This window comes from Anas acuta, chromosome 1 (genome assembly GCF_963932015.1).
Source record: "Anas acuta chromosome 1, bAnaAcu1.1, whole genome shotgun sequence".
NCBI classification, from domain to species: domain Eukaryota; kingdom Metazoa; phylum Chordata; class Aves; order Anseriformes; family Anatidae; genus Anas; species Anas acuta.
In genome coordinates, this window is record NC_088979.1 from 26,036,541 (window position 1) to 26,055,450 (window position 18,910).

Sequence of the window (18,910 nt, forward strand, 5' to 3'; positions counted from 1 at the left end):
GTGAGGGGAACAACTGTGCAGTGTCTGTGTCCTGTGTCAGGTCAGGCAAGAGGCTGGGAATGACATAGCCAGAGGCATTGTTGTTCCAGATTTTTTCTCAAGACAATGACACTTAAGTGATCTGAATCTGGGAATTATCTGAGCACACAACTCAACACTGAGAATACTTGATATCTAACCTCAGTTCACTCTCTGTCTTTAAAAGAAAAGAAAAGAAAAGAAGAAAAAAGTATTTAAGATCCTCTTCCTGTAGTGTACGTGAAAATAATTGTAAATCTTGGATTAACATTTCCTTTCTGTGTACCTAATTTTTCCATATCAGTGGACTGTATACAGTGACAATGTATCTGTCATAATCTGGAGAAGCATGAAAGACACTGTATTTTTGGAATGGATTGTGTGCTTAAACAGAAGTGTCTGCTGTTAGTTTAGATGCATATCCAAACTGGCCATCCCATGCATTGTCAAAAAAAAGGTACAGGTTTCCTGTAGGGTATTTATCAGAGGTACAACCTCTCAGTAAGTATATCCAATTCTCAAAGACTTCAAAATTGGTAACAGTTTCATCTTTGTAGGCACCTGAGTTGCTTTCTTTATGTTTACTCTGATTTAATCTCCTAATTCATAATGACAAGACTTGCTAATTGCCTGAGTTTGGAGTAAGGGACTATGGACAGACATAAATGTGGAGGTACAGTGCAGAAATTCTGTACATTTCTGTTTGAACTCAGTCTACAGTAATGTTGTAGATAGAAATTTACCTATCCAAAGTATTGGTCCATTCTCTCAGGTACTTTTGCACAGGGATCTGTAAATACCTTTAAAGAAAAAGTATATCCTCATTTAGTGCTTGCACATCTCTATTAGGCTCTATAAATTTACATGAGGAGTGGAGCATGCAAAGTTTTACTCACTATCCTTTAATCTCCATGGTTTCATTGAAACTTCGTGGCAGCCATTGGCTGAAGTTGATTTAATATAGAAATTATTTTCTTACTTTCACAAAAAATATTGTGGAAAGGGTAAAGAGCAAAGCTGATATATTATTTCCAAAGAAAGCATTAATTTATAAATATATATATATTCTAGAAGTAGGGTCGTGCAGCCTAATACCCATTAAACTGTTGTATCTACAAGCATCTATATATTCTTTATTGCTCCCAGTATTAATTGCATTTTCTTGGTGTTGACAGAATAATATAATGAAGATATTATGCAGTCAGTAGAAAAACAAAACAAAACAAACAAACAAGCAAACAAAAACATTTTTCAAGTGTGTGGAAGTCTTAAATCCACAAAAGGATGCAAGACCTGGAGGAAGAATAAATGAATGTATAGCACAGAAAGTCTTTTGTAGTATTGCTTAAAAGCTCTTGGAGCTCTGAACAGTGCAACACAGCATTAAACGTGCAGCTCTAGGTAAGGCCAGAAGCGGATATTTAGGGATATCTGAAACTGCTCATCTGCTTCTACACTATTAACAGGCACGTAAGGATTTGAAGTTCTTGATAATGAGGATCCAAACTTCATATCTGAGAACGAAATCTTATGAAAGTGTCTAATCATTGAAATAGTTGGTGCTTCAATGTTTAAGTACACAGTACTGAATGTAGAATTCACCATTCAGGACACCTAAATTCCCCATAAATTCCATTTTATGCTCATTTTTAGTTTCAAATGTTGAGCTGAGATCCACAGGTTATGTGGACAGTTATGACACATTGAAGGAATAACAAGTGGAAAGAGTAGTGAGTCTTGTATCTCACCAGCACTTAGCGTCCTATCTCACACCTTCATCTAAAGGTCCACATGAGACTGAGTTTCAGAGTTTAGAGCACCTTCCTTTCCTGAAATGCTGAAACTATATCCAATATTGTTGTCAACATTTGACATTGCAGCTTTATAGGTAAAATTCTTTCTCAGGGAACAGGAAACTTGCCTTTTCTCAGCATGAGGGAAGATGGAACCTCTTTCTCAGAAGAGTACTAGGGAAGGCATAAGGGGAGAGAGGGGAGAAACATTCACCTTCCTGATAAAAATGGGGACAAAGGGAGACTGAAGAAGAGGGAGCTAAAGAAGCTAAATCCAAACAAATGAATAAACAACAACAACAAAAAAAAACAAACAACCCACAACTTCAGTGACAAGCTTAGTGTTTTTAGCCTCCTTACTAGGATATCTACTAGGAAGCACAGTCATCAAAGCTAGGCTTCACACACACACACTGCTTTATCCTGATCATGTAAAGATCTTTATCCTGATCAGGTAAACATCCTGATCTCATGGAAGGTATCCCTGCCCATGGCAGAGGTATTGGAACTAGATGACCTTTAAACATCCATTCCAAGCCAAACCATTTTATGACTCTGATTCTGTGATCCTTAAGCTATATGATTACAATGTCTAAATGTGAAATATTTGAATTTTAGAGGACCAAGTACAGTGGTACGACACTGAAAACAAGCCTGAGGCCTGAAGATGATCTCAGGATACTGTCAAAACCTGTTTCCAGCAGCAAATTTCAAGAAAACATTTGATTGCATTGAATACTTGTCTATACATGAATACTTTTTTATATATGATTATATTATCATGTACAAGCAGAATCTTCATTTACAGATATTGCCTGTGGGAGGGAATTTTTCCATAACTAATAAAAGTGAATGCAAATTGAACACTCAGACTGTTTTAAGGAAACAAAGTCTGTTATTTTCTGTACTCTATTTAAATATTGAAAAGGGACAGTAAAGATAGAGAACTGCTCCATCTAGCCTAAACAGCTGCGATTGTTTCTGGATGTTTAGGGAAAGGATTTGAAGACAGGGTAAGGTAAAGTCTCTACTAACTTCCAGGTTTCCTAAGTTCAGGGATATCCTGATCCAGATACCACATCTCCACTACTGTAACTAAGAGCCACTGATTATGGCTGATTGTGACACTATGGATGGTATTCAGTAACCAAAAAACAGGCTGTAGCTCCATTGTAGATGGAAGACATACTCCCAAAAGCTTTTCAAATCTAAGACAGAGTTTTACTAAAACAGCAAAAAATACATAAAAGCTACCTATGCTTAGGTGGAATTTACAGAGCCAATTAAACTGTTTTCCCAAACAAAAAGTCTTCTGACTTTATAATCATAATCAAAACAAGATGTATCTCTTTGGACTTAGTTTTGGAAATGGCAAGACAATTCTAAGCTAAATCTTGCACACACAAACACACATATCAACAAACACCACCAACAACCAAAAAATAAAATAAAATCATCTATATAGCTCAAATATTTGAAATGTGGTAAATCTCCAAGGAACTAAGTAAAAAGTCCTGTTACAATAAGATTCAGGCACTAGTGACAACTGACTCTCTGGATGTTTAAATGACTTCATTAGTGGATCCAGTTTTGGGATACCCCAAGAAAAAGATGTTATGTGACTGAGCTGAACCTAGTAGAAGGCCATCAAACTGATTGCAGGCTGAAAAACGTGATGTACAAGGAAAGGCTGAGGGAGCTGGATTTGTTCAGCCTGGAGAAGAGGACACTAATAGGAGGATATTAATGCTGTCATCCACTAATGAAAATGCTGGTTATGAATAATTGGGAAAAAGACCTGTCTTAGAGGTGCATATTGAAAGGAAAAAAGGTAAGTTGCAAGTTGTGGCATGGGATATTCCCATTGATACCTGTAAAAAAAATCACCAGTGGCTAAATGTAGGCATTGGTTGCTGAAATAGGTGGTAGAATATACATCCCCAGAGAAATTTCAAGTTTTGACTAGACAAGGGCCTGAGCAACTGATATATCTTTGTAGGTAGCCTGTGTTGAGCAGTGGTTTGGATTAAGAGGCCTTGAGTGATCATTATGTGCATTATCCTTCTTTGTGACTGAAATTGTGTTCCGGCTTTGTTTGGTATTATTTTCCTCCACTACACTTTTCTTGTCACTATTGGTTATGTACTGTTTCATCTTACTGGCTGTATTATCCTTTTTATCTGCTCCCCAGACCATGTCAATTTGTACTGTTTCATATTTTTTTTACACATTTTTTTTCCTACCAAATTTAGAATATGATGTGTAGTTTACATCAAGAGTGTATATTCCCCATAGCAGTTTGTTGACCATGAATGTTTGCAGTTTGCACAGTTCCTGAATATTCTCTGTAGATTCACACATTCTAATAATCTGCATAAATCCCTGACAGAAAAACAAAGCAAAAAAAAAAAAAAAAAAAAAAAAAAAAAAAAAAGGATAGTGTTCTAAATTTACTTTCCTTTAGTTTAAAGCTATTGTCCCTTGTCCTATCAGTACACTCCCTGACAAAGAGTCCCTCCCCAGCTTTCCTGTCGCCCCCCTTCGGTACTGGAAGGCCGCTGTAGGTTCTCCCTGGAGCCTTTCCAGGCTGAACAACCCCAACTCCCTCAGCCTGTCTTCATAGGAGAGGTATTCCTGCCCTCTGATTGTCCTCATCCTCATGGTCCTCCTCTGGATTTGTTCTAATAATTCCATGTCCTTCTTGTGCTGGGGGCCCCAGAACTGAACGCAGTGCTCCAGGTGGGGTCTCACAAGAGCAGAGCGGAGGGGAAGAATCACTTCTTTTGCCCTGCAGACTGTGCTACTTCTGATGCAGCCCAGGATATGGCTGGCTTTCTGGGCTGCAAGTGCACATTACCAGCTTCTCATCAACTAAAGTTGCCTTCTTGCATGATCCAAGGCAAGTCAGGAATTGGAAAGGAAATTTGATTATGCAAGTTAATGTTCTTCCTCACTTTTTTAACAATAGGGGTTTGCTGTTCCTTTTTTTCTTTTTTCTCTTTTTCTCTTTCTCCAGTGGTGACAGATTTTCAAGTGTAGAAGCTGGGCCTATATTTCTGTAATGTGAAGCATCTTGCATGCTTGGGAAATTTGAATTAACATCTGATAAGAAGAAAAAAATATAATTGCCCTTACTGACAAAAGCCTACTTAATATTTTCCTATATGTAAGGACAGAAGATTGCAACTTTTCTTACCTGCAGAGTTTTCCACAACTCTTTCTTAAAGCTATAACATCAGCCTTGTTATACTAACTTATTGTTCCATGGATAATCACCTTGTGTAATGTCTTGTGTAATCATCTAATCATATAAAAGACAAAATTAATGCAGAAGTTTCCTTAAGAGACTTTTTAAATGTAAAATTGATAGTCTCCATGGAAATGTAGCCCAATGCAGGTTTTTTCCTCTGAACCTCCTACTCTAGTGACACTTTTAATATGTGCTAATTATGCACATTCAGTCTTCTATTGCTAAGTAGTAGGTAAATGCTAATTACTGTTTGTTTGTTGGAGAGCTAAGTTCACTACGGACAATCCCAAAACCTCTTAAATTCTATGAAACATATGAATGCTGAAATTCATTTGGAAGAGAAGCTGGAAAGCAGAACCTCTCTTCCTCTCTTCATTTTTATAGAGGTATATAAAATATAGCTATTAAAATGTAAATTACATGCAGAACTATTTTAATGGAAAGAAAGACAAACAAAGAGTTATATTGTTTAAAATGTTAATAGTTTTGACATGCTGTATTTGTTCCAGAATAACCTTAATTTGGGAAAAGGGTTTACTTGGTCATGTTCCCAGTTTCAGAGTAAAGCTATAACCCTTGTGCCATATTAGTTTCATCTCAGACTTCAACATTTTTCATCTACATCCGTAAATGCAAAGATACATCTTTGCACCTTTGAGATAGGATAACTCATGCAATTCAAGAGTGTTTTATATACTCTTTAAGGATATTGCATACCAGTATACTGTGAAGAGATTAGCTAACAGATTAAATTTTGTCCTGGAAACTAACCTTAGGTTATTGATAAGAACTTAACAAAATAAATAATTTAATTTACTAAAAGATGACTGGACCACACTTTTTTATATATATATGTGAACAGAAAGCATCAGATTTTAGCTGACATTAACTCCTTAAAAAAAAAAAAAAAGACATATTTGTCACATGCTGCAACAATATTTACTCATGCAATGGAAAATACACCTTACAGTGAAGACTGGTGGTGAGTGGTGAGGATTATGTTATGCTGTGCTATCATGTTGAAAATCACAGACAGTAGTTCCTTCTGAGAACTTCCCAAATAGTGTGAACATGTTTTTGGTCATGCTTGCTTGTTTGATTAAGTGAACGAAGTATGTACCTCTGCCTCATGCTTCATGTAGTGGCCAAGTGCTCTACTAAGGAACATACAGAGGAAAATCTACCGACTCATTCTCCTTCTGTGTGTCAGACACTGCCAATTAGTGCATTATAAATTCAATATTACATTGTAAATTATATCAGCAATGATGCCAAAAGCCTTGTTGATTTTGTTGCTCTAAAAAAAGCCTAGGAAAAGTTGCAAAACTGAAGAGAAGCAGCGTCTTAATGGGAGGCTCTGGAAGAGGTAAGTGTAACGAAAGCACACCAAAACATTTCAGAGAGTTTGTGCATGAATTTGTCTATGTGGTGATGATATGAAAATATTAAACTTAAATCCTTGCAGTTAAAGCCGCTAAGTCCTTCCTTCTACAATTTCTTTTCAGTCAAGACCAGGTATATTTGTCCTGATGTGGTTAGGAATCAACTTATATTGATTGAAACAAGAAACAGAGCATGCCAAGAGAGGTAACATCTAGCAGGGAAGAAAGGCAAGTACAGGGAAGACCTAAGATAATGTGATTTTATAGGACAGAGCAATCACACAGGCAGTCATTTAAAGCTGACATGGCCTATACAAAATAGCCTTTCAATAAAACCAAACTGAAATTTTATTTTGAACTATCAAGACAGAAGGTTAATCTTTTCCCTCTTTTGAAAAAATCCTAGCAGATTTTCTTATGCCTTCTGGTGAGAAAATATTTTGCTTGAAGTTGTGTGACAAGTTCTCATCAGTGTTTTGGCACAGAAAAATTACTCTGTATGGATATTTTAATTAAAATAGTCGATTGAAAATGCTGTTCAGCACTTTTTACTACAGGTGGGTCTGTGATATTAAGTATTTGTTGCTTTCAGAGGTAACAAAGATCCGTGATAACACCATAATTAACACTGTGCCTTGTTCTAATACATGAAAAATATTTCAGTGGTAAAGAAACCCCTTTTTAAAAGCTAGACTAGTGAAGGAAAAAAAAAAAAAAAGGATATTAGAAAGGAATAAAGGAATGAAAGGAATTGGAGCAATTTCTGCCCCAGAGAAAAGGAAAAGATAGATATGAAAAATATTATCACAATTTCTTTTTCAGGCCTCCACTTAATCACATACTGCTTAATCTTTTCCCTCCCTGTAGTATGTCAGACATTATTGGGTGGGTACACTTTGGATTTTTAAACACTTTCCAAGTTGTACACTAATCCCACTAAGTACTGGAGCAGATGTACCATTTGCCTGTTCCCATATATCAATAATTTATAACAGAACTCTCCACCATATCTTCCAGCATCAGAAATTATTGGAAAAAAAAAAACAGATTTCAAAACACTTTTCACTGTATTTTTCTTTAGTAATACATTTACCCAGGACCCACGGTAATATCATCCACTCGACGATGGTTGGTGGTGGTCCCTGCAAACCCACATTTGGCCTGTCGATGTGTTGAGAGGCAAGCAGCAGCAGGAACAGGAAAGTCAAGTAGGATGCAGTATGGCAGATAAATTTGATAAATGGCTTTCTGATGAACAGCCCTAATGGGCTTTTGGGAGCTATCAGGTAGCACACAGAGAAGACAGGGAAAAGAAGTCCTATCACAACGCAGGTCAACATCTTCACAGCCCAGTGTCGCCTCCTCCATCCAGGGAACTCATCATACCAACGGGATGCAAGCAGCTGCTGGCAGTTAGGTTGGGCAACAAACTGCAGAGAGAAGAAGGGAGACCGTTATTTCTTTATTATCATTATGAAGTTAATTCCATGCTACAAGTTAATTCCGTGTTACAATATTTAACTTCTGGATAGAGATTAAAAAAAAAAAAAAAAAAAAATCCACAGCCTTCGCATGCCCATTCATGGTGATAATAACAGCAAAGCAGGGCTGGGTCAGCCTTCCCTTCCTTCAATGTAAAAAATATGCTAGAACCCCATATCCTCCCAAGATTCACTTTTCACAGTAAAGCTGGACTTCCCCATGTTATAGTACACAGGGAGCGAAAGAACTGTAAACCACAGATACTTAAAAACCTGTTTTCAAATTCAAAAACATATTTACAAAGATTGCTTCCATTATTTAAATAACAAAACTTGTGGAGAACAGTTAGAACACCAGGTGAAAGACACTATGAAAATGAAAAACATGATATTTCTTACCAAAGCACAAATAAGATCTGTAAACAGAAAAAATGAATTCAACAGCCAAAAATGAACTATTCTCAGTATGTTCCCTGCTAATTCTTTAGAAATCAAGTTTACATACTTTTATACTAGACAAAGTTCCTACAGATATATTACACAATGCTTGCACAATATGAACTAAGCACTAGCATTCCACAGTACTTCACTAAACCTTGTCAGGCTATATTCCTATTTTGTACATTATTTTATGGTCTGTCTATTCTCTATGATATAGTTTCAGTTTCTAAAATATAATTCTTAAAATTTATTTTCAACAAAAATAAATCTATCAGTAAATATTTTGTTTTAGCTATTTTTTCTCTATAAGTATACTCAAGCCTTTTATGTCATATTTTTATTTGATCACTAGTTCCTATTTTCCCTAATGCTTTCTTTTTTAAAAGGGGACATACAGTAGTAGCATGCTAGACTTGACATAAGAAATATAGAATAAAAGCAACATATGCACAAAAGAGAACCAGAGTTGTATTCTTTTACTTTTTATTTTCTATTTTTAAATAAAATTTGCAAAATAAACTTTTTCCTTCTTACATTACATGCATGCATACATACATACATACATATATTGGATTAAATCAGAAGACTTAATAAAGCTATGTAGGAAATTCTTTATCTTATTAAATAATAAAAGTGTTAATTTACACAATATATTTTTATATTTGAGTCCTACTTAAATGCACTTAGTTTTGAATTTTACATGATTTTGGCCACACTTATAACCAGAGAAGCCAAGTTCTTTTTGATGAGTAATGGGCAACTTAAAGAGTTTCTGAAATTATTGGGAATCCTACTAGGAGAAAATGTTATTTAGACTGGAATGAAATGAGAGTCAGCATGCATCTTTCTATATACGTCTGGATCTTGTCAGTAATGTTAATGTGAGCCAAATTAAGACCTGGTATATGTTAATGAAATGCCAGTGTCCTTAGTAGAGACATATTTGCCTACCAGACACCAGTACTGAAACTGCCTGTTGTGAAAGATAATCTACTCAAACCATAACCATCTTGAAAATAGCCTTAAAAAAGAATAACAGAGTGTTCTCTTCTGTTGGGAAAAATGCATTCACAAGGTTTCAAGGTGTTTATTTCAAGATACAAATGCCTAGAATAATACTGCATATAATCAGAATAGACAGTTTCTAAGTTATGTGTTGCCAACTTTTTAATGGGGGTCTCCCTACAAAACATCTCACCTCAGCTTGCTTGGGTAGACACAAATTATTGTTTTGCTTGACTAGTAAAAATAATATGACTTTTGGATTAATTTCTGAGTACAGTACTCTCTCTTCCTTCCAAGTGTGTCAGATCCATATTTATTTCCCCTTCTCCACCTTCTTCGTAATGTACCCCTAATACAAATCCTCTCACCTTCTAAAAGTAGTTCCTTAGTCTTGCCTCTGTCCCCTTCTCAAGATCTTTAAGCCACCCTCATTATTTTGGGCACCCAAGTGAAGGAATAACAATATCCTCAAAGGATATTGGTGGATGCAGGGGGCATACTCCTTGACATTTTATTATTATTATTATTAATAATAATATTTTTTTTTCCTATGTCCACCAAGTACTGGGCTGCTCTGAGACAGTGTAGACCAGAATTGATGCAGAAGTATCTCTTGTCATGAAGAGAAAGATGGCTGTCGACAACACCATCAGGAAGATGCTGTACACTGTTGGCAGTAGCTGCTTAGTCCTAACATCTATACCAATTATAATGCAAAATATCCGGTGTTAATAAAGGAAAGGAGGTATTATTGCAACATTTCTCAGCAGACATAACAAATTTTTGCTGCTTCCTAATATCCATATAATTCTATTTTTTCAGTAAATTATCTCTCATAGTATTCTTCAACTCCTGATTGTTACCAAAGTGACATGACAATTTACGCACCGCTCAGATCCTCTGACAATAAGGGAAAACTAACTTATATTATACATTTTTTGTGGCTAGAGTTAGGCTGACTACCATTGGCAATGTACTTTAAATGAATTAACAAATAGAAAACAAATATAAAGGGAATAATTGGATGGTATGGACCAAGCATATAAAATACCATGTCATCACTTTATGAACTGCACATGTAAGGAAGCAGTTCTAGTAGTGTGGGCAAGGGACTATAATAGAACTGACAACACAATGTCTACAGATGATATATTCAATTTCTGGGAGATCCAGATAGCTAGTTTCATGCTGTCACTTTTATTGAATAACACTGTTGGCAATGTTAGTGAACAATGTCCTAAAGCAGCAAAACTCTTCACTGCAGTCTTTTCATTATGGTTCTGAGCTCCATTGGCCATATATATGTATATATATATATATATATATACATATATATGTATATATATATATATATATATATATACACTATGAACTATTCTAAAGTGTCTTCAGGTATCTGGAAAATTAACCTAAATATCTTGCTGACACTTCTTTTAGAGTTATTTTCTGCTTTGTTTATCATGGAATTGCATAACATTTTTTAAAATGTCCATATTAGTTTCCACATTTGACTAGTGGCTCCATGTTTTGTGCTGAAGGCACTGTCACCATGTGTGGCAAAAGTTGTTGAGTAGTGATAACTACATTTACTATATTAGCTGAAGAATGTGGCACATTCTTAAATGGAGGACAGTTGTTCAGGCACCCAGATGGCAGCAGTCAGTGCTGAACCTACTGGCTTTTTTCTCAATTTCCCAGAGAGGGGGAACTTGTTACCACACACTGCGTCTCCTTTCTTGTCCTTGGGGACATGTCTCCTCCCAAGCAAATGAAGGGAAGATGATGTGTTCCCACGCTTTGTTCTCATGTGTTTGAGCACATCATATAGGAACTGGGAGCTGGAAGATCTTCCCGGGCCCCACTGTGTAAATGCTGCCTGTATAGGCTGTCTCAGAGATATTACTCATATGTTGCATATGGTTATATAGGTCAATTTTATTAGTGATCGTGAATGAGTATTCCAGTTGACATTTTAATTAATTCAGTAAAAAAATCTTATTAAAAAAAAAAAAAAAGCTTACATCAGATTTATACTCTAACTATTGCACACTCTTCCATTAGAAAGGACTGAGAGATGTGGATGGAAAAAAAAAGACATGCTCCAAGCAATAAGATACTTCCTCTATAAGCGGGTTGGACCACATCTAGGATGATATAGGTCCTCTGCTGAACTGGGGGTCTAAAAAAAAAAAAGTATATATATGTATATATATATATATATATATATAAAATAAATAAATAAATAAATAAATAAATATGTTTTACACAAATATTTTATAACTAGCCAAATTAAGAGTACTCTGTGACAGTAATTTGCCAGTTCTGCATTGACTATGCCAAAATATTTTCACTGTAATATATTTTTTCTTCCTTAATTGGAGATATTACAATTCAAAGTATTTTTTGTACTCTCAGTGCTATGTTATTTGACTTTGACATTGTCTCCATATAATTAGCAATCAGCATGTTTATATTTTCACATTACAATGCCTTCCACTAGCTTCCAGCAGTTTATAATTATGTGAGGGATTTTGCTGTAATGATTATTCCTAGTTGCACAACTTTTGCTACTTCACAAAGTCTGCTTGTCTGAAAATGTTTTGGTATTCATTCTCTTCTTCATCAGCAATTATTCACAGTGCCAGCAAAAAACAGTCTGATATAAATAATAGCAGAGCCAGATTCTAATGATACCCAAGTAGATACATTGTGCATAAATTCATTTTCACTGCTTATTACATCTGATCTGTAATTTTGATATAATACATATTCTATTGTGAATGGAAATTGTGAAATAATAACGTAAGTGGTACTGTTAACTATATAAAGACTTTCTAGAAGTAATAGTTTTAATAAATATAAGGACTTTTATGAAGTAGATATCAGTCATCTTAAGTTAAGCTAGTTTTTGCCTGTAGCACTACATCATTAAGTATTCATTTCATTATATTAGGAAATATACAGAGACATTCAACAAAACATAACAGTTGTTACAGAGTGCTCATTTTTATGCTTACAAAGCAGTCTAACAAAATCTGAGGTCAAAATTAAATTCTCGTTCTGAGATTAATAGGTGTTTTAGTATATGTAACAAGTAAAAAGAATGTGATTTATCATCTAAAAATAGAAAGTTGCCAAAGAAAACTGATCTTTTTGACTTTATGTATAAGTGGCTTATGCTGTAATACAGAAAAATATCCCTGATATCATTTTCTAATGCATTAATATTAAAGAAGACACTGGGGATAGGGGAGAGATGGGGGAAGGGTGTGAAGGAAAAATAAATGGTTATCACAAAGTTTCTTATAATTTTTAAAGCCATGGGTCAGGTTCTTTGTTGTGCTGTTTTCTACTGCCATTACAGCCAAGTTGGTAGGAAAGGTTAGCACTGATGTCTTCTACTTTATCACACACATTTTGCAATGATGGTGCTCCAGTTCAACAAAAATTAAGCACAGTTACTTTTACGTTCTCTAGAATGTTTTATTTTTTCTTAGCTTACACATTTTCCCAGATATGTTATGAAAACCCATGCTCTTCTTGATATGTAACTTCAAATTTAGATGTCAAACTTCTCTCTCTACTGATAGTGAAAATTATATTTGCTTGCCAGATGACTAATGACAGATTTGAGTTCCAGTCTCATTAAGTAGATTCCTAAAGTTGGTATATATTTTTTTCTTTCTCCTTCTAGAGACATCACTACATATTCTCCTCTATATCTCCTTCCCTCCTGCTCCCCTCCCCCCCCAGCCTGTTTAATGGCCTAAGTCTATAAAGTGTATTTGTGGACTTAGGCACTTTGTGAGGACTGGTTCATCAAGTCAAATAACATTGAAATGCAATTTAAATTCTTTAACTTCCTTGACTGGATCAGCACTACATTTTCCTTTCTAAATGCTAGGAATCATTCTTTGGACTCCTTTGGCTACATTTCTACTGTTTGTTTTCTTCCTTAGGCTAGGAACCCAGGCACTCCTGTGCCAGTTGCTATGAATCTTTGATGTCCACCCTGTGCAAGCACTAGCCAACTGGAGAAGGATGTTGTTATAATGATGATTCTTCCAGGAACCAAACCTGGGTCAATTTTTCCTCAGCTCTGTCTGTAGCTTTGTCATTAATGAAACTAACCAGCTAACTCAGGATATTACCTGAAAGGGCAATCAGCTTCAGTTCAGTTCCTTTAGCAAAACAAATTGACTGCATAGATGTCTTCATAAAGATGCCTTTATACAGCTCACATGGAGAACAGCATACTATGCCAGTGTTTTCTATAGTACTTAGAATCATATAACTGTAGAATTCTTTGGGTTGGAAGGGACCTTAAAGATAATGTAATTCCACCCATCCCCCTCCCCCCCCCTCCCCATCCCCCATCATGGTCAGAGACACCTCACACTAGATCACGTTTCCCAAAGCCCCATCCAACCTGGCCTTGAACACCTCTATAGATGTGTTGCATACAACCTCTCTGGGCAACCTGTTCCAGTGCCTCACCACCCTCCACATGAAGAATTTTGTCCTTATATAAGACTTAAAACTAGTTTCTTTTAGTTTAAGGCTATTTTCCCCTGTTCTATCAGTACACTCCCTGACAGAGTCCCTCCCCAGCTTTCCTGTAGGCCCCCTTCAGTACTGGAAGGCCACTGTAGGTTCTCCCTGCAGCCTTTCCTTCTACAAGCTGAACAACCCCAACTCCCTCAGCCTGTCTTCATAGGAGAGGTGTTCCAGTCCCCTGATCATCTTCACGGTCCTCCTCTGGACTTGTTCTAATAATTCCATATCCTTCTTGTGCTGGGGCCCCCAGAACTGAATGCAGTGCTCCAGGTGGGGTCTCACAAGAGCAAAAGAGATGGGGAGACTCATATCCCTCCACCCGCTGGCCATGCTTCTTTTGTTGCAGCCCAGGATACAGTTGGCTTTCTGGGCTGAGTTCCTATCCAGTTCCTATCCTAATGTTTAACTTATGGTAAGAGAAGGAACAAAAGATAAAGAAAACATATTAGCAAAGACTGTAATGCTTCATCAAAATGATTAATGAACATTATTGTACAAACAATGATGTAGTTTTTACTTTTAACATTTTAAATTTCCTTTTTGCCACACCAACACAAGCAGAAACCTTCCATTTGATTCATCAGTACTTTTCAGTGAAATGAATCAGCACACAGAAAACTATTAAATATCTAATAAGTGAAGACTTATCTATAATTGGAATGACTCTGTTTAATTGCTTAGAAAAGGCAATAGCCATTGTAAATTGAATGCAGTTCTTAAGAACCAGCTATGCATGAATAGCCTTGTTAGACTTTCCAGTAATACAGAAAAAATAATCAGTTGTTGGGCTTGGGGATGAGCATGTAAATAGCTCAAAACTTCAGAACTAAGATGTAGGTATAATGTCTCTAGCTCCCATTCTGGGCAAGTATTAGGCTTACCACAACTCAAAATATTTCAAAAACATTTCAGAAATATTTCAAAAATATTTCAAAACATTTAAAGAACATCTGTTAATATCTACAGAGAAAATACAATATGAATTTGCTGCCATTATATCAGATTGCTATTTTTACATAGCTAGCTGGTGCATTTTCATGCATAATAATCTAAAAAAATAAGGCTGATATTTATATGCAAGGTTCTACACATGGGATGGAATAACCCTGTGCAACAGGATAGAATGGATCTGACTGTATAGAACAGACATTGCGACAGAGGAATGGAGGAAGTTGAACATTAGTGTGCCTGTGCAGTGCACACTGGGCTGCAGTAATGCAAGCAGAGCAAGCATTACTTGCAAGGAAGATGGTAATTCCCATCTATTTGGCACTTGTGAGACTACGTCTGGAATGCTGTGTTCTGTTTTGGGTCCCCCACTATGACAGAGATATGGGAAAATTTGAATAAGTCAAGCAGGGCACTCCCACGAGGTTGTGGAACTTGACTGCATGATGCACAGGGAGAAAAGAAAAGAAGTGTGTGAGCCTGAGAGGCAAATCATAGGTTTCACTTGCTGTCTTACACAAACAAAAAAGAGGTTATGGACAAAAGCAGGTTTTTTTGGGGTGTACAAAAAGAAAGGATGAGGATAGTTACAAGCTGCAGCAAGACAAATTCTAGTTGGATCTAAGGAAAACTGCTCCTACATTCCCTATGAGCACTGGATGCGAAGGAAAGATACAGATTCTCCATCCTCAGAAATATTCACAATTTGTCTGGAAAGTTCCTTAGCTACCTGGTTTAACTCTGATATTAGCCTGGTTTTGAGAAGGAGGTCAAATGAGATGAGCTTGAGAGGTATTTTTGAAGTAAGCATTTTCATGATCTGACTTATACTAAAACATTTTTAGTAAGAGCCATAGTAATTGTGTTTACAGGTTTGAATTAATATATTTAGGTTTGAATAAGTTTTCTAGGAACACAGTGTATTGCTAAGATCTTTTTCATGGTTGGTTATTACCTTTGAAAAGAGGAAGATACTTTCTGCCTGTCTGCCTGATATCACTGAACCGTATTATTGCTAAATACATAAAACCATTTCAGCTATTCCAAATGTATGCTGTAATAATATGTGCATCATGTTTAGGTAAAAAGGCATAATAGTCAAAATATTTGTTTAATTCTCTATCACTTCAATCTTATTATTTCCCAAGGTGTTTTTTTGTTTGTTTGTTTGTTTGTTTTCAGATATTTCTGACAATGTTTCCTGTTTGCACCAATAATTTTTACAAAATAAACTAACTGTTGAGAGAATAGAAAAAGAAGATAATCATTCTCCCAGTACTCATTCTAACACTGAAAAAAATGAGATTATGAACACTTTTATTCATAACTTTAGGAGACCAAAATCAATATATATTCTAAGCAACTTCATATATTTACATGGGTCACTCATAGCATAAAGTTCATGTAAGTCATTCTATCAAGTCAAATTGATTTGGGAACAAACAGGCACTTATACAAAAGATGGTCAGGAAGGAAGGAAGGAAGGAAGGAAGGAAGGAAGGAAGGAAGGAAGGAAAGAAGGAAGGAAGGAAGTCCGAACCACTCAGCAAATACCAGCAGCATCCTTGTTACACTGAAACTGTTTTTGTGTCCTGTATCATAAGGCTTCTATTACAAACTCAGAGTATGACAGAATCAGTGAGTTCACTCATATCCAGCTCATTGTACCATTTTGTCTACTTTTTATAGCTGCCAGATTGCCAGAAGGAAGAGTTACAAATTAATATACCAACCTTTCAAAATTCATGAGGGTACTGCAAATACGTTGAAAGCAACTGAAGCACGGAAAGCAGCCAGGTTCAATTCAAGAAGAATTAGCTGAGAAAGGCTCTGAGTAAGGGAAGGATAGGAAAGGGGCTAGAAAAGTTAGGTTCCTTCTCTGGATAATACTTGCTCATCTGAGAATTTCTACGGACATCACTGGAGACTGCCTTGCTCCTCCTTTGAGCAGGGTCAAACAAGTTAGAGTGACATTTTTAGCTTCATTTTCCTTTTTTGGATATTCTTTCAGATTTGAGCAGGTCATTATTTGGAAGAAAACTGACTACAGAGAAAAAAAAAAAAAAAAAAACTTTTTATTTTTATTTTCTCCATTGTCAGACTCTGCCTTTTTCTGTGAAGAATTCTTGGAGCACTGATGTATTGTCATGTCATTTGACTTAAAGATGAGCTCTTTTAATTTATTTTTTCTTCCTGTAAAAACAATGGTAATCACCTTCCATTAGTACCAGGCAAATTTCGGTTTCACTCCCTTGGTTTAGCTTATGAGGTACCATCATGCATCCTGATGTGAAAAATGGATATGAACACAAATGTTTTTGACTCCAAGCTTATGTGTTCTAGCCAAGTGATCAGAGAGCCAGCAATTGAGTCATGCTGAACTCCAAGGTTTCCCATTTTGTTTGGAACTATCTGTTTATTATATGAAGCTTGTGTGGAACTGTTCTCCCAAGATTCCCCAAATCAGTGTAAATCCTGTTTTCAGAAAGCTTGATGCTCATTTGAAGGCTTGACTGAATACAGAATTAGGGAAATGACAGAAAAATAAACACACTGACTGATTACAAAGGCATTTAGACTACATAAAACAATAAACTCCATATTTTCTCTGTAAAGTTCTCTATTAAGCTGTTGTAGGGAGGGTTGGCTTTGTAGTTTCATTAATATTCATGAAAAGAATATACATAGTCACTCAACCGACTTTTCTTTCTCTTCAAATACTTCAATGTTTTCCATCTTTAAGTTCCTCTTGTTTAATGTGGTTATGCATTTACCTAAAAAATCAGATAACCACCCAGTTCCTGCATAAAGACTCAGATGAAATGATAGGTCTTTGGCAGTGACAGTCAGTAAGCATTATTCTGAGACCATTTGCAGGAGAAATGCATGTTTCATAGTAAGTCTATAGCAGATGCATCAATTGTGTGTCAAGTGTGCACTTCATGAACTTCTGTACTTCAGAGATAGTGGTTTTCATCAGTTTATTATCTTTGCAATTCACCATTCTTCCCATTTTTGCGTTATGTGACTTCAGAAACACAGTTCTTTACAACCACCATGTGCAGCTTATGTGATTTAAACACAGAATATGAAACTTGGGAAGGGTTACAAGAAGTATAATTGCTCCAAAATTTCCTTTATGCTTATGAGCAAATTGTGGTTCAAGGAAATGTCATTCTTTTATGAACAGACCTAAGAAATACTTACTTCACCATAATGAGAAGATATCTAAAATAGCCGTTAATGAAATTCTATGTATCAGGAATCTGTCAGACTTGAGAAATAATGACAGCCCTTTGGTAGTCTTTTTATCGCTTTGAAGCCTTGTTATTTGTAGATAGCCATTGCAGTCTGGTACCTCAATGAAACATTTCTCACTGTTCTTGTACAGAAAGATGTCAGAACACTACTGTCTTCTTTCATGGTAAAGAACCAGAACAAAGGAAGGAACCAATAAGGGTGTACTTGATTTTTTACATATGCATGACTTTTAGGGATGTTCAGGCTATATTTACACCAACATATCAAACAGTGACTGAGTTTGAGCAATGGATCCCAGTCATTCACTCTACCTATTGGTCTGTTTCCAGCTTTGACCACTCCAGATGGCTTTATGCCAGTTGCCATCTGCAACTGCCCTTAGTGTCACTTGGTCTCAGGGCTAAACTATGGTCTTCTTTCATTTAACATTATAGACAAAGCCTCAGATACCACTTAGGTAAATAATATTTTACTGAACTGCATGGTGCATTTCTACATTAGACTGACATTTCTAAAGTTTTGAAGATGTTTTTTTTTGCCCAACTTCCACAGATATTCTTATGGAGATGGAGCAGAACTCATTCACTTATATTTTTAGGTAAAGAGGTATATTTTATTTAAAAATATGGGGTAAAATTACCATTTGCCAAAAGCTAGAAGTGGAGGAGACATATTGTGTATATGCACTGATATAAGCAAATGCTGTGCTATGGTCCCAGTGGGTCTGAGGGCACATTCTTCCTTAAGAAATCATGGACAATTTGTTCATTGGCA

General features: G+C 36.0%; 1 protein-coding gene across 4 annotated transcripts in view; it reads right to left on the reverse strand.

Moving 5' to 3' along the window:
• TRPC4 (transient receptor potential cation channel subfamily C member 4) overlaps nt 1-18,910 on the reverse strand; it is a 166,238-nt gene that overhangs the window by 35,726 nt on the left and 111,602 nt on the right. For 2 of the 4 annotated variants that reach the window (XM_068673624.1, XM_068673619.1), the window contains one exon: nt 7,537-7,873. In XM_068673624.1, the coding sequence (XP_068529725.1) occupies nt 7,537-7,873 (337 nt within the window). Of the gene's footprint in view, nt 1-7,536; nt 7,874-8,323; nt 8,397-18,910 lie in introns of those variants that run through there. The other 2 variants (XM_068673630.1, XM_068673639.1) reach the window with 2 other exon arrangements.